This window comes from Phyllobates terribilis, unplaced genomic scaffold, assembly GCF_046119375.1.
Source record: "Phyllobates terribilis strain yellow unplaced genomic scaffold, ASM4611937v1 Scaffold_12__6_contigs__length_324123572, whole genome shotgun sequence".
In the NCBI taxonomy this organism is placed as follows: Eukaryota; Metazoa; Chordata; class Amphibia; order Anura; family Dendrobatidae; genus Phyllobates; species Phyllobates terribilis.
Window position 1 is genome coordinate 309365161 of NW_027362772.1, and position 15602 is coordinate 309380762.

A 15602-nucleotide genomic window follows, 5' to 3' on the forward strand; every position below is an offset into this window, starting at 1 on the left:
TATGACACGAGTAGTAAAGGATGACACCATTTTAGATTTTATTCTAATTTTTTTTTTTCTTTAAAGTTGAGAAAACAAAATAACAAAATACATGATTATCGAGCGGGGGGTCACACAGCGATGGGGAGGGGGTGTTTGTTTCTTTATTGCAGCTTGAAGGAAAACGGAAGAAGATTCATCAATAAAGGGACATTGTGTGTTGTAGGAGCATGCAAACACGGCCACGAGTCAGGAGCGACGAGCACGGGGCGCACCATGCCACCACCAACAGGGACGGAATTTTATGTTTTCTTTGTGAGAAGTAAAATCAAGATGAAAAGAACTCAAGAAACGTAAACGGGAAGCAACATACACAATCTCCAGTGACCAGAGGGGGGCAGCAGCTCCTCGGGGGAGAGGGGCTTACAGGAGGTCACCTAGTCGGTGGTCAAAGGTTCACCTCGCTGCACAGATAGTTCTTGCTTGTGGCCCAAGTTGTGTCTTAATCAGATCATCTACAAATGTAAAAAAAAAACAATTAATGGAAAGTAATGAATTCCTTTAAAGAGTTTAGATAGAAAGAACGGTCATCCCCATAAAAAGACCACCAAAACTAGAGATAACAGGGTCCCCACAGCAAAAATCCTAGTTATTATTATAGTAGCTATTCAGAATTTCACAACTTTCCTTCTTGGTGCTGTATTTTCAATGTTGTGTTGTGTATATATAAAGTTTGCTGTATTTCTGTATACAGGGAGCTCCCCCTAGTGGAGGCTGCAGACAGGATCTTATCATGTATCTCTGTATACAGTGAGCTCCCCCTAGTGGCGGCTGCAGACACAATCTTATCATGTGTCTCTGTATACAGGGAGCTCCCCCTAGTGGTGGCTGCAGACAGAATCTTATCATGTATCTCTGTATACAGGGAGCTCCCCCTAGTGGTGACTGCAGACAGAATCTTATCATGTATCTCTGTATACAGGGAGCTCCCCCTAGTGGTGACTGCAGACAGAATCTTATCATGTATCTCTGTATACTGGGAGCTCCCCCTAGTGGTGGCTGCAGACAGAATCTTATCATGTATCTCTGTATACAGGGAGCTCCCCCTAGTGGTGGCTGCAGACAGGATCTTATCATGTATCTCTGTATACAGGGAGCTCCCCCTAGTGGTGGCTGCAGACAGGATCTTATCATGTATCTCTGTATACAGGGAGCTCCCCCTAGTGGTGACTGCAGACAGGATCTTATCATGTATCTCTGTATACAGGGAGCTCCCCCTAGTGGTAGCTGCAGACTGGATCTTATCATGTATCTCTGTATACAGAGAGCTCCCCATAGTGGTGGCTGCAGACAGAATCTTATCATGTATCTCTGTATACAGGGAGCTCCCCCTAGTGGGGGCTGCAGACAGGATCTTATCATGTATCTCTGTATACAGGGAGCTCCCTCTAGTGGTGGCTGCAGACAGAATCTTATCATGTATCTCTGTATACAGAGAGCTCTCTCTAGTGGTGACTGCAGACAGGATCTTATCATGTATCTCTGTATACAGGGAGCTCCCCCTAGTGGTGGCTGCAGACAGGATCTTATCATGTATCTCTGTATACAGGGAGCTCCCCCTAGTGGGGGCTGCAGACAGGATCTTATCATGTATCTCTGTATACAGGGAGCTCCCCCTAGTGGTGACTGCAGACAGGATCTTATCATGTATCTCTGTATACAGAGAGCTCTCTCTAGTGGTGACTGCAGACAGGATCTTATCATGTATCTCTGTATACAGGGAGCTCCCCCTAGTGGTGACTGCAGACAGGATCTTATCATGTATCTCTGTATACAGAGAGCTCTCTCTAGTGGTGACTGCAGACAGGATCTTATCATGTATCTCTGTATACAGGGAGCTCCCCCTAGTGGTGGCTGCAGACAGGATCTTATCATGTATCTCTGTATACAGGGAGCTCCCCCTAGTGGTGGCTACAGACTGGATCTTATCATGTATCTCTGTATACAGAGAGCTCCCCATAGTGGTGGCTACAGACAGGATCTTATCATGTATCTCTGTATACAGAGAGCTCTCTCTAGTGGTGGTAGCAGTCAGGCTGTATGTTTCTTTTTCTAATACAGAGCTCCAAATTCCCAAAAAGTGATGTAAAGGATCCTTGACCTCTAGTTGATGTATGAAGACATTAATCAGCGCAGAGCTCTGAACCTGTCGAGATGCCAATATTCACTTTTACGTTACTCGTCTCTTCTAATGACGCTGAATAGATTTCTACGTCCTGTAGTCTCGCACTATTATGTGACCAGGGACTTCCTTGCTGGTTTAGGTTAAGTGCACACTGAGCGTTTTTGATGCATTTTTGCAGCTTTTTTTTCTGCGTGGAAATGCACCAAAAAACGCTAGGTAATCTGTCTGCCAGCTAATGCAATGGCAATCCTGATGTGCTGAGCACATGATGTGGAATTTTCCACTCAGGATTGTCATTGCATTAAAATAAGCAGCATCTCCATTCTTTGTAGCGTTTCTGCAGCGCAAAAACGCTCAAAGGATGGTACCCGGGCCGAGGAAGAAGACTACTTCTCCCATCATCCGACCGCCGCTCCCGCTGTTATCGTCTCCTCAGCCAGGCTGGGGCTGTGAGCGGTGAAAAAGAAAAAAAAAAGTAAAAATCTGTTTAAAATAAAAAAAAAACACGTTTATCTTCACCTGTCTGGCGTCCCCCGGTGTCCCGCCGTCCTCCTTATGTCCCCTGGCGACGCGATCATCCCGTGGCCAGCGGTACACTGACGGGAGCGAGCTCGCTCCCGGCAGTGTACATCGCTGCTGCCGTCTGAGGTCACGTGAGTTCATCAGCTAAAGATCAGCTGACGAGCTCCAGGACCTCACTTTACGGCACCGGTGCTGCGTGGGAACAATCTCACGAATGTTTCCACGGACCACTGATGCAGTATGAGGTCACCAGAGCTGATCAGCTGATGAACTCACCTGACCTCATCCTGCAGCACAGCCATGAACACTGACAGGAGTGATTTTACACTCCTGTTAGTGTATAGTGCTGTCTTCTATAGCAGTCCCATCAGGGATTGCTGATGTCCCTGCTGTAGAAGTGACCCGGATCGACGGCGGACAGGTGAGGGATTTGGTTGTTTTTTATTTTTGCTTTTTTTTCAGGAGACGAGGGCATCAGGGATTGAGAGAACAATAAAAAAAATTATTAAAACTGTGCGGAAATTTATTTCAATAAAATACTTTATTCTGGCCGTGTCTTCATTGGAAAAGCGTCGAAAACTTAACTACAAGGCTAGTAATGGGGGTGTCTTATAGACGCCTCTCCATTACTAACCTGGGCTTCATGTCAGCCACCAATACAAGGCTGACATGAAACCCAACCCCTTTACCCCACTTGCCACCACTACACGGCAGTGGGAAGGCGGAGGCTAGGCGCCAGATTTGGCGCATCTTATGGATGCACCATTTCTGGGACTGCTGAGGGGTGATATTATTAGCCGCGGAGGGGGCTAGTATTCATGGCCCCTTCCCTGGCTATTAATATCAGCCCACAGCTGTCTGTTTAGCCTTTTCTGGTTAGATTTTATATTTTTATATCAATTTTTTTCTGGGGTCCCCCTGTAATCTAGCCAGTAAAGGCTAAGCAAACAACTGTGAGCTGTTATTAATAGCCAGGGAACATTTTTGGCTAATGGCCCCTTCCCCAGCTACTAATATCAGCTCTCAGCAGTTGGCTTTCCCTCTGCTGGTTATAAAAATGACGCGGGAGCCCACGCCATTGTTTTTTCAACTTTTTTTAGGCTATGTGCCCACGATCCGGACATAGCAGCGCTTTGGATGCAGCATATTTTTGCGTACTATTGAACGCAGGTAAATCCACATGTGTTCACTTAACCGTGCGGATTTACCGCATTCTATACATTCTTGTGGTCAAATTTCTGTTGTGGAGACTAGCAACTCAACAAGAGAATTTGACTTACTGCTGTCCTGAAAGACGTGCCGCATGTCAGTGTCCGCAGGTGATCTGCAGCCTCAGATGCACGCATAGTGGACATGGGATTTCTAGAGATCCCATCCACTATGCTGTAACATCCGGACGCTGTGGGTTTGACGCTGTATAAACACGCAGCGTCAAACCTGCAGCGGTTCCTGATCGTGGCCATGTACCCAAACTCACCCGCAGCATGTCAATTTCTGTAGCGGACACGCTAGTCTCCGGTGCAGATTTTGACCGATTGAAATGTCATCAGATGCGGTGGATCGGTGTGTATTGACATAAAAGTGCGGCATTAGAACACAGCGTTTTGAATGCAGCGAAAATACGCTGCGTCCAAAGCGCTGCTGAGTGCTGATCGTGGGGACGTAGCGGCTAACAAACCAGCTATGAGCTGTTATTAATGGCCAGGGAACATGTTTGCCTAATGGCACCTTCCTAGGCTAAAAATAGCAGCTCCCAGCTGCCCCAGAAATGACTTGAATGGAAATGTTAATGAGATTGGGTGTATGGGACTAGTTGACACCTAGCCCCTTTTGTTTGATGATGACAAGGTGTTAATCATACCCTTTCATTACTAAAAGCCAATTAAAGTAAAGAGTTAAATAAACACATACACAGAGTAAAATACTTTATTTGAAATACAACAGACACATTATTTAATCATTTAAATTAATCAATATACTCACCCCAGGTTTGATGGTAATCCAAGGGTTGAAGAAATGTCCCAAGTTTTTTTTTTTTTTTTTCAAATATCTTTATTTAGCCCCAAAAAGCATTCATTAATGTCCAAAAACGCATCCAGAAAACCATATTAAAAACACATAAAAAATTGCGGCACGTTTTTTCCGCAGCGTTTTTTCCGCAGCGTTTTTCCTGCCAAGAGATGCAGAAACGCTGCAGAAATTTCTGCATTCAAATCCTGAATGTGCGCACATAGCCTTATAATACTCTTATAATGTACAGGAGGGGCGTATAATGTACAGCGGGTGTTATTGCAGCAGATGATACCAGGTCGCTGCTCCCGAGCGGGAATGTCAGGCGTATGTGCGCTCTGAGGAATAACAACCTGCGTGGAAACAAAGTAATTAGATGATGTTGCTAAGGGAGAACCTAAATTTGGAAGTGGAATTTCCAATCACTTGGGAAGAGCAGAAATTCCACGATAATTAATGACCTCGTTAGAATCTGCACAAAACTAGGACGCCGAAGCCGCGAGAGAAGCGGCAGCTCCGGTGACAGCGCGGCCGATCATCCGCTATTACAGTGCGGATCATATTAGGTGGAACCGTCACATTGTATCACATTATAAGAATGGAAGGAGACGAGGCGCAAGTATCGCAGCACTAGCCGTATGTACACAAACTATACAACTTTACACTCTTAGTAACTTTTGAAAAGGGGGTGGAGCTAACAGGGGGCGGAGCCGCTGATACCCTTATAAGGAGAAGAGGCGCAAGTATTGGAGCACTCGTCGTATATACACAAAAATGTACAACTTTAGGGGTCTGGTCTGGGGTCTGAATATACAGTATGTAGGGGTGTGGTCTGGGGTCCGTATATGTGTAGGGGTCTGCTATGGGGTTTAAGTATACAGTATGTAGGGGTCTGGTGTCTGAATATACAGTATGTAGGGGTCTGGTCTGGGGTCCGTATATATGTAGGGGTCTGCTATGGGGTTTAAGTATACAGTATGTAGGGGTTTGGTGTCTGAATATACAGTATGTAGGGGTCTGCTCTGGGGTCCGTATATATGTAGGGGTCTGCTCTGGGGTTTAAGTATACAGTATGTAGGGGTCTGGTGTCTGAATATACAGTATGTAGGGGTCTGGTGTCTGAATTTAGTTAATGTCTGGTCTAGGATCTGCATATTTTAGAGGTCTGAATATATGTAGGGGTCTGCTCTGGGGTCTGTATATAGGGTGGGGTCTGCTCTGGGGTTCGTATATATGTAGGGGTCTGTTCTGGGGTCCGTATATATGTAGGGGTCTGCTCTGGGGTCTGTATATAGGGTGGGGGTCTGCTCTGGGGTTCGTATATATGTAGGGGTCTGCTCTGGGGTTCATATATATGTAGGGGTCTGCTCTGGGGTAAGTATATATGTAGAGGGTCTACTCTGGGGTCCGTATATATGTAGGGGTCTGCTCTGGGGTTCGTATATATGTAGAGGGTCTACTCTGGGGTTCGTATATATGTAGGGGTCTGCACTGGGGTCCGTATATATGTAGAGGGTCTACTCTGGGGTCCGTATATATGTAGGGGTCTGCTCTGGGGTTCGTATATATGTAGAGGTTCTACTCTGGGGTTCGTATATATGTAGGGGTCTGCTCTGGGGTCCGTATATATGTAGAGGGTCTACTCTGGGGTCCGTATATATGTGGAGGTCTGTTCTGGGGTCTGTATATAGGGTGGGGGTCTGCTCTGGGGTCCGTATATATGTAGGGGTCTGCTCTGGGGTTCGTATATATGTAGGGGTCTGTTCTGGGGTCCGTATATATGTAGGGGTCTGCTCTGGGGTCTGTATATAGGGTGGGGTCTGCTCTGGGGTCCGTATATATGTAGGGGTCTGCTCTGGGGTTCATATATATGTAGGGGTCTGCTCTGGGGTAAGTATATATGTAGAGGGTCTACTCTGGGGTCCGTATATATGTAGGGGTCTGCTCTGGGGTTCGTATATATGTAGAGGGTCTACTCTGGGGTTCGTATATATGTAGGGGTCTGCACTGGGGTCCGTATATATGTAGAGGGTCTACTCTGGGGTCCGTATACATGTAGAGGTCTGTTCTGGGGTCTGTATATAGGGTGGGGTCTGCTCTGGGGTCCATGTATATGTAGGGATCTGCTTCAGGGTCCATATATATGTAGGGGTCTGGTGTCTAAATTTAGTTAATGTCTGGTCTAGGATCTGCATATTTTAGAGGTCTGAATATATGCAGGGGTCTGCTCTGGGGTCTGTATATAGGGTGGGGTCTGTATATAGGGCGGGGGTCTGCTCTGGGGTCCGTATATATGTAGGGGTCTGCTCTGGGGTTCGTATATATGTAGGGGTCTGCTCTGGGGTAAGTATATATGTAGAGGGACTACTCTGGGGTCCGCATATATGTAGGGGTCTGTATATAGGGTGGGGTCTGCTCTGGGGTCCATGTATATGTAGGGATCTGCTTCAGGGTCCATATATATGTAGGGGTCTGGGTTCTGTATGTTTTAGGGGTCTGAGCTGAGATTGAACACTAATATATGAGGTTAGATCATGTGCACGAGAGGTCTGGTCTGAGGTTTGAAAATAATTTAAGGGTCTTGTCTGGGATCTGGGTTAATTTTGTGGTCTGTGGTAGGGATTATTTGAGGGGCAATTATGGGTCTCACGTTACTTTACAGTTATGGGGGATAGAGACGTTGGTTAAGTTACAGGTTTGCATGAAGGTGTGCGGCGACTGGGAAGGGGGCACCACATTGCAGGTACATTGCCCCCCATCTGGCTCCAGCTCGGGTTTGTCCGGACACGATCTCTGCTTGCTGTCAGTAATTTGGAGCATTCTTCGTACATTTAGAGGCAGAATGCTGTTCAGACCTCGCACTTACAATGGTGTCCGGCTTGGAGAATCCTCTGATAGACAGCCGGGACTCCGGACCGATGCAGATCTCTGTGTTTATAGACTCGTGTGACATAAAGATGATGGAATAAGCACAACCCCGGCCGGTGACATGTACAATACAGCCTGACCGTGACCTGCCGGGTCTGAAAGCAATAAGCTCCATAGTCACTGGCCCTCGGGGGGCCGGGCTCCGGCGGTCAGACGATCACTTCTGCTGGTCTGAGCTTCAGATCTATGCCCAGCAGGACTCATAATGATGCATCCAGATCATTATGATGCCCCGGGGGCAGCGCCAGGCTGAACGGCAGAGTCCTGGATAAGGAAAAACATGGCTGCATTCTTCCAAGAACAGCGCCACATCTGTGCACTGGTTGTGTCTGGTATTGCAGCTCAGCTCCAGTGAAGTGAATGTAGTTGCAGTACCTCACACAACCTGGGGAGGCGCTGTTTCTAGATGAAAGCAGCTGGGTTTTTCTAATTCTGGACACGTGGCTGTGACTACTGAACACTTAACGTCCGTTCTCTAGACTCACAGACATGTCTGCTGGGCGTCCGCCATGTCTGTATACCTACAGTATATAGTCTCTGCAGATACTGACCTCACACAGTCCTGGTCTAGTCCCCTTCGTGCTCCCCCTGTGCGCTGGTGCCTTCTTTACCCTCTTTGTGTTTTACGTCTTTGTCGCCACTTTTCATTTTCTTCCTTGTCATGTGACCGCGAAAACCGGCCTGGATTTTAGCTGCAGCCGCGTTCGCGTCGGGGTCATCCAGGGCGATGTCCAGAGCTTCCTCCGCCTGCTTCCTGAGAGCTTCGCTCTGTAAGAGAGGAAAGAATCTGGGGGGCTCAGTCGTAAAGACATCGGCGGCCATAACACCAAAGGCGCCACGCACAAGATGGAGCAATATGGCGGCTGGACACTCTCAGCGTTACTAAAAAAATAGATGTAACGACAAGTCTACGCCTCCTATAGCCCCCTATAAATGGTGGAGGGGGTCTGTAACAAGGTGAGAAGTAGCAGTCACACAAGATGGAGTAATACAACAGGAGATGGAAGAAGAGCTCTGAAATGCGAGGGGGCATAACAGAAGACCCCAAAAAGCTTTTACAGAAGCTTAATGACCACAGTAACATTAGATGAGTTATGTAATATAGATCAAAGACCCCTCATCGTGTGTCTCGCACTGAGATTATAAATGACTCCCGACCAGCGCGTTTCATGCCGCCTAATGAGGCTCCGAGAATTATCTGCTCTCATGGGGGGCGGCGGGACTCACCGCAATACTACAGCTAAAACTTACCCCGAGCTTCATGGACAATGTTCTATTCTGACAGACCAACATGACCCACCATGGGACGAAACGCGCCGTGGCCTGAGGTCACCAATGAGATTTCTCCTTAAATTTGTCAAATCCAATAAAAGAGTCAGAATCTTCTATTATTCCTCGCTCCTTTACATTGAAATTGCAGCACCACGAAGGAGAAGTGGTGGAACTATGGAGACGTCACTGATCTGCAAATGTGGAAAATGGGAACAACACTTTCTAGACAGTCTGGACTCTGAGCGCTGTGGGAGACAAGTCCAGAGACGCTGCAGCCGTGAGAGCAGGCTTAGGCCCCACAGGCGGTCACAGCAGCTCAGGCGTTACATTGGTTTGTTGGAGGAACCAGCAGTGCAGCAATTTCTCCAAAGTCTTCCAGGAGCCATTTTTCCAAACAACACCCCAAGGCCTCATGTTCCTCGCACTACTGTGAGCCGCCTGCGGGCCTATACCTGCTCTCATGGCTGCAGAGTCTCCGGACTTGTCTCCCTTGAGCACATCGGTGACGTCATTGGTCAGTGATCACACAGGACCTGCCGGCAGCGTCTCCGGACTTGTCTCCATTGAGCACATCAGGGACGTCATTGGTCAGTGATCACACAGGAGCTGCCGGCAGCATCTCCGGACTTATCTCCATTGAGCACATTGGGGACGTCATTGGTCAGTGATTACACAGGAGCTGCAGTGTCTCCGGACTTGTCTTCATTGAGCACATCGAGGACGTCATTGGTCGGTGATTACACAGGGGCGGCTGGCAGAGTCTCCGGTCTTGTCTCCATCGAGCACATCGGGGACGTCATTGGTCGGTGATTACACAGGAGCTGCCGGCAGCGTCTCCGGACTTGTCTCCATCGAGCACATCAGGGACGTCATTGGTTGGTGATTACACAGGAGCTGCCGGCAGCGTCTCCGGACTTATCTCCATTGAGCACATCGGGGACGTCATTGGTCAGTGATTACACAGGAGCTGCAGTGTCTCCGGACTTGTCTTCATTGAGCACATCGAGGACGTCATTGGTCGGTGATTACACAGGGGCGGCTGGCAGAGTCTCCGGTCTTGTCTCCATCGAGCACATCGTGGACGTCATTGGTCGGTGATCACACAGAAGCTGCCGGCAGCGTCTCCGGACTTATCTCCATTGAGCACATCGGGGACATCATTGGTCAGTGATTACACAGGAGCTGCAGTGTCTCCGGACTTGTCTTCATTGAGCACATCGAGGACGTCATTGGTCGGTGATTACACAGGGGCGGCTGGCAGAGTCTCCGGTCTTGTCTCCATCGAGCACATCGGGGACGTCATTGGTTGGTGATTACACAGGAGCTGTAGCGTCCCCGGTCTTTTCTCCATCGAGCACATCGGGGACGTCATTGGTTGGTGATTACACAGGAGCTGCAGTGTCTCTGGACTTGTCTCCATCAAGCACATCGGGGACGTCATTGGTCGGTGATTACACAGGGGCGGCAGGCAGAGTCTCCGGTCTTGTCTCCATCGAGCACATCGGGGACATCATTGGTCGGTGATTACACAGGAGCTGCAGCATCTCCGGACTAGTCTCTCTTGAGTACATCGGGGACGTCATTGGTTGGTGATTACACAGGAGCTGCAGTGTCTCTGGACTTGTCTCCATCAAGCACATCGGGGACGTCATTGGTCAGTGATTACACAGGAGCTGACAGCAGCGGATCTTGATGATTTATACATTCAGGGGCAGAACCTTCCTCAGACGACCATTATGACCTCAGTGACGGCTGGGATTTCTGCACGACGATCAGACTACGGACTGGATAATCTAGGGGTTTTGTATATGTTCACACCATTTGCAGATCAGTGACGTCTCCATCCTATGATCTCCATCATTCACCACTTTTCTTCTTGGTGCCATTATTTCACCATTGAGAAGAGTATACACAGCAAATAAAAAGCCCAGGAGAATTCCAGGTTTGGGACAGGACACAATCTCTTCCATACGCCCACCACTGCGCCAACGTGAATCTATAGAGTCGGAGCACAACCTAAGGGTGAAACTAAGGTGGTTCTGGCAGGAAATGTGCCCTCGGAGGGGGCACCAACACACACCTGAGCCTCAGTTCTGTACTTAGATTCAAGGCAGCAGGTTAAGGAAACCTCGCTACTACTGGATTTTGCTTCTTTTTATGACTGCCCGAATATCCAAAATATTTCAGAATCCCAGTTTCAACCAGGCGGAGTGAATGCCTGGAACGTTCTGTACAGGTTTCCTCTGTGCGTTATCTGCTTGATACATTATAACAGCCAATATTTAATCATTTTATATTGCTCTACGGCTCCATTGATCAACTCCAATCCCAAGAATGGGGGTAATGTATTCACAGACACCCCGAATACCGAAAACAGGGCCTGTTGGAAAAAAGTGGTGGCCAATGCTCAACCACTCTATTGACTAACTTTTGACTCCCACCAATTCTCGCGGATGGGGCCCATCGGAATAGAGAAGGCCTCAGCCACCAGTGGGGGGGGTCTCAGAAGTCAAAACTCCCACAGATCTGCACCTTTACATAGGTGATAGCTTTACCTCCTTTACATAGGTGATAGCTTTACCTTTTGGGAACGACTCTATAACCTCGGAGGTTTGGTTGCCTTTGAAGGTTTGGGAGAAGAGACGGCTGAAGACGTTGAAGCTGTGATATCCTGTAATCTGGGAATTCTCGGCCGGATCCCACCTGCACCTCTATCTACAGTAACACACAGTATTATGGCGGTGCTCCCCCTCTGCTCCATGTTACAGTCTTTTTCCTCATTAGCCGGTGACTTTACATCCCAAATGTGATTTCACAAACAAAACCTTTGAAAGGTTCTCGGCGTGGAGCTGCGAGCGCGGAGCCGGCTGTAATTAGACAGCTCAGAAGCCAAAGAATGACACACATTATATTTTCTTTGTACAGAATCGGCTTTCACATCAGCAATTCGCAATTCTCTGCAAGTATTTTGTGTATTTCACATGAATACGTCCTGATTATACTGTTCAGCGGCTACACTTAACATTTACCAAAATCACAGCCTGCAGGAGACCCTTCACTTCTCAAACGTCACGCTGCCTGTACCCGGACAATTACAGGGAGGTGATGATATACTGGGACCCCTATATATAACAGAGGCTCTACGGACAGATGAACACTATATATAGCACTATAATACTGGTTATATCCTGTACATGGGCAATATTATAGAAGAGAAAAGGAAGGTACATCCAGCACTGGGTCCTCATAAAAAATTCTTCTTTATTGCAAATCCATAAAAACTCCAGACAAAGTAATCGCATACGCGTTTCAGACGGTTACGTCCTTAGTCATTGCATGCAATGACTAAGGACGTAACCGTCTGAAACGCGTATGCGATTACTTTATGTCTGGAGTTTTTATGGATTTGCAATAAAGAAGAATTTTTTATGAGGACCCAGTGCTGGATGTACCTTCCTTTTCTCTTCATTGTTCCTTGCTATACTACAAGACCGTCCATGCAGAGGAGATCCTCGGTCCATGGGTGAGCTGAATACCAGGTTACTGCAAGGTTTCCTATGACTTTCACAGTGTTATAGTAGTTATATTCTTGTACATATGGGGCAGTATTATAGTAGTTATATTCTTGTACATAGGGGGCAGTATTATAGTAGTTATATTCTTGTATATAGGAGGCAGTATTATAGTAGTTATATTCTTGTACATATGGGGCAGTATTATAGTAGTTATATTCTTGTATATAGGAGGCAGTATTATAGTAGTTATATTCTTGTACATAGGGGGCAGTATTATAGTAGTTATATTCTTGTACATAGGGGGTAGTATTATAGTAGTTATATTCTTGTACATAGGGGGCAGTATTATAGTAGTTATATTCTTGTACACAGGGAGCAGTATTATAGTAGTTATATTATTGTACATAGGGGGCAGTATTATAGTAGTTATATTCTTGTACATAGGGAGCAGTATTATAGTAGTTATATTCTTGTATATAGGGGGCAGTATTATAGTAGTTATATTCTTGTACATAGGGGCAGTATTATAGTAGTTATATTCTTGTACATTGGAGCAGTATTATAGTAGTTATATTCATGTACACAGGGGCAGTATTGTAGTAGTTATATTCTTGTACACAGGGGCAGTATTATAGTAGTTATATTCTTGTACATTGGAGCAGTATTATAGTAGTTATATTCTTGTACATAGGGAGCAGTATTATAGTAGTTATATTCTTGTACATAGGAGCAGTATTATAGTAGTTATATTCTTGTACATAGGGGCAGTATTATAGTAGTTATATTCTTGTACATAGGGGGCAGTATTATAGTAGTTATATTCTTGTACATAGGAGCAGTATTATAGTAGTTATATTCTTGTACATAGGGGGCAGTATTATAGTAGTTATATTCTTGTACATAGGAGCAGTATTATAGTAGTTATATTCTTGTACATAGGGGGCAGTATTATAGTAGTTATATTCTTGTACATAGGAGCAGTATTATAGTAGTTATATTCTTGTACATAGGGGCAGTATTATAGTAGTTATATTCTTGTACATAGGGGCAGTATTATAGTAGTTATATTCTTGTACATAGGGGGCAGTATTATAGTGGTTATATTCTTGTACATAGGGGGCAGTATTATAGTGGTTATATTCTTGTACATAGGGGGCAGTATTATAGTAGTTCTATTCTTGTACATAGGGGCAGTATTATAGTAGTTATATTCTTGTACATAGGAGCAGTATTATAGTAGTTATATTCTTGTACATAGGGGGCAGTATTATAGTAGCTATATTCTTGTAGATAGGGGGCAGTATTATAGTAGTTATATTCTTGTACATAGGAGCAGTATTATAGTAGTTATATTCTTGTACATAGGAGCAGTATTATAGTAGTTATATTCTTGTACATAGGGGCAGTATTATAGTAGTTATATTCTTGTACAATAGGGCAGTATTATAGTAGTTATATTCTTGTACAATAGGGCAGTATTATAGTAGTTATATTCTTGTACATAGGAGCAGTATTATAGTAGTTATATTCTTGTACATAGGGGCAGTATTATAGTAGTTATATTCTTGTACATAGGAGCAGTATTATAGTAGTTATATTCTTGTACATAGGAGCAGTATTATAGTAGTTATATTCTTGTAGATAGGGGGCAGTATTATAGTAGTTATATTCTTGTACATAGGGAGCAGTATTATAGTATATTCTTGTACATAGGGGGCAGTATTATAGGAGTTATATTCTTGTACATAGGGAGCAGTATTATAGTAGTTATATTCTTGTACATAGGGGGCAGTATTATAGTAGTTATATTCTTGTACATAGGAGCAGTATTATAGTAGTTATATTCTTGTACATAGGAGCAGTATTATAGTAGTTATAATCTTGTACATAGAAGGTAGTATTATAGTAGTCAGTCTTGTGTATAGGGGCAGTATTATAGTCGTTACCACCTACATCTCCTGATATTACCACAGTTAGTGAAGTCACCTTCAACCTCTTTACTGTATCCCGTTACTTTTCACATAATTAATAATCCATTATTAATCTGCTGCCTAAATGGAAACCAACCCAAATCAGTAGTATCTTCATGAATCAGTAAAGGACCAAGCTCGTTAGCACCTACAGATCAGACATCTACAACGAGCAGTTTCTGTAATAAAGAACATCATCTTTTCCAATACAATCAACGTCTTATTCTAACCATATCACACCTCCGTCAAATCACCAACAGCAGTACCAAATACAACAAAACCAGATCACCAAAACCATAAAACTCACCAGCTACAGCCAAATCTTCTGCTAACGTCCCACATTCTCCCTATTACAAGTCACGGACCCCACACAAATCATCAATCCAAGCTACGCACCCAACCAAATCACCAGGAATCATTAAATGTTACCCCTCCGGCCAGGTAAGTACATCACCCCCAGCAGATAAAAATGGGATAAATGATGAGAGTTATCACTTCTGCAATATGGACAGATGGTTACAACAAAGTCTCCTGAAATCCACTGATCATCAATATCTTCTATCCTATAGAATCCCCCCCTGTAGGTTGTGTGACCCTCTTCATAGGAAGGAGCGGGTGGTCTGCACCGAGCCGTGCCCAGCTTCTCCCGCTGATTGTAATTGTTGCGAGCTCCATCCACCCACACGGCGATAGAACAAGCAACTAAATCAATTCCACTTAAAACAGCTGAAGCCTAAAGCAAAAATAACCCCGATGAGGGTCTGCAAGAACGGGGGGGCAACGTCCCATAGACCTGAACGCGACGACAGCAGCAAAAACTTCATGACATTCACATTTCATGCAAACACACGAGCCGCTCGTAGGTGTGCTACATACATGACAGCAGTCCATGGCGAGCAGGGAACCGTCTGCGCTGCTTCGGTAGAGTTTGAGTCTTCGACACGGCGTTGTCTTGAGTTGTTGCAGATTTCCCGTCCCTCACGCAGCCGCTCAGCAGAACGTCGCTCTCATTCTGAAATCCCCAGCACCGGGCGGCAGAGCTAAGTACTGAGATCTCCTGTTTCCCTGGGAGCTGCAGACTCGCATCACTTGGGATCTGTAGGAGCCTCCTACTCCAAACACATCATGTGCTGCCGCCACCACCATCCTCGTCGACTTGGGTTTTTTTTTTTTTTCTTTCTCATTATTTTAGGAGAATAGGAACATTGATTTGGAAGTTGT

At 45.6% G+C, this 15602-nt stretch overlaps 1 protein-coding gene across 3 annotated transcripts in view; it reads right to left on the reverse strand.

The window, feature by feature from the left end:
• Window positions 1–14: 14 nt before the first annotated feature.
• Window positions 15–15602, reverse strand: part of SPA17 (sperm autoantigenic protein 17) — a 64635-nt gene continuing 49047 nt past the window's right edge. For all 3 annotated transcript variants that reach the window (XM_073657377.1, XM_073657379.1, XM_073657378.1), the window contains exons 8-9: window positions 8176–8392; window positions 15–494 (exon numbers count right to left, since the gene is read on the reverse strand). In XM_073657377.1, coding sequence (XP_073513478.1) covers window positions 8192–8392 — 201 coding nt within the window. In that variant the 3' untranslated portion in view covers window positions 15–494; window positions 8176–8191. The remainder of the gene's footprint in view (window positions 495–8175; window positions 8393–15602) is intronic.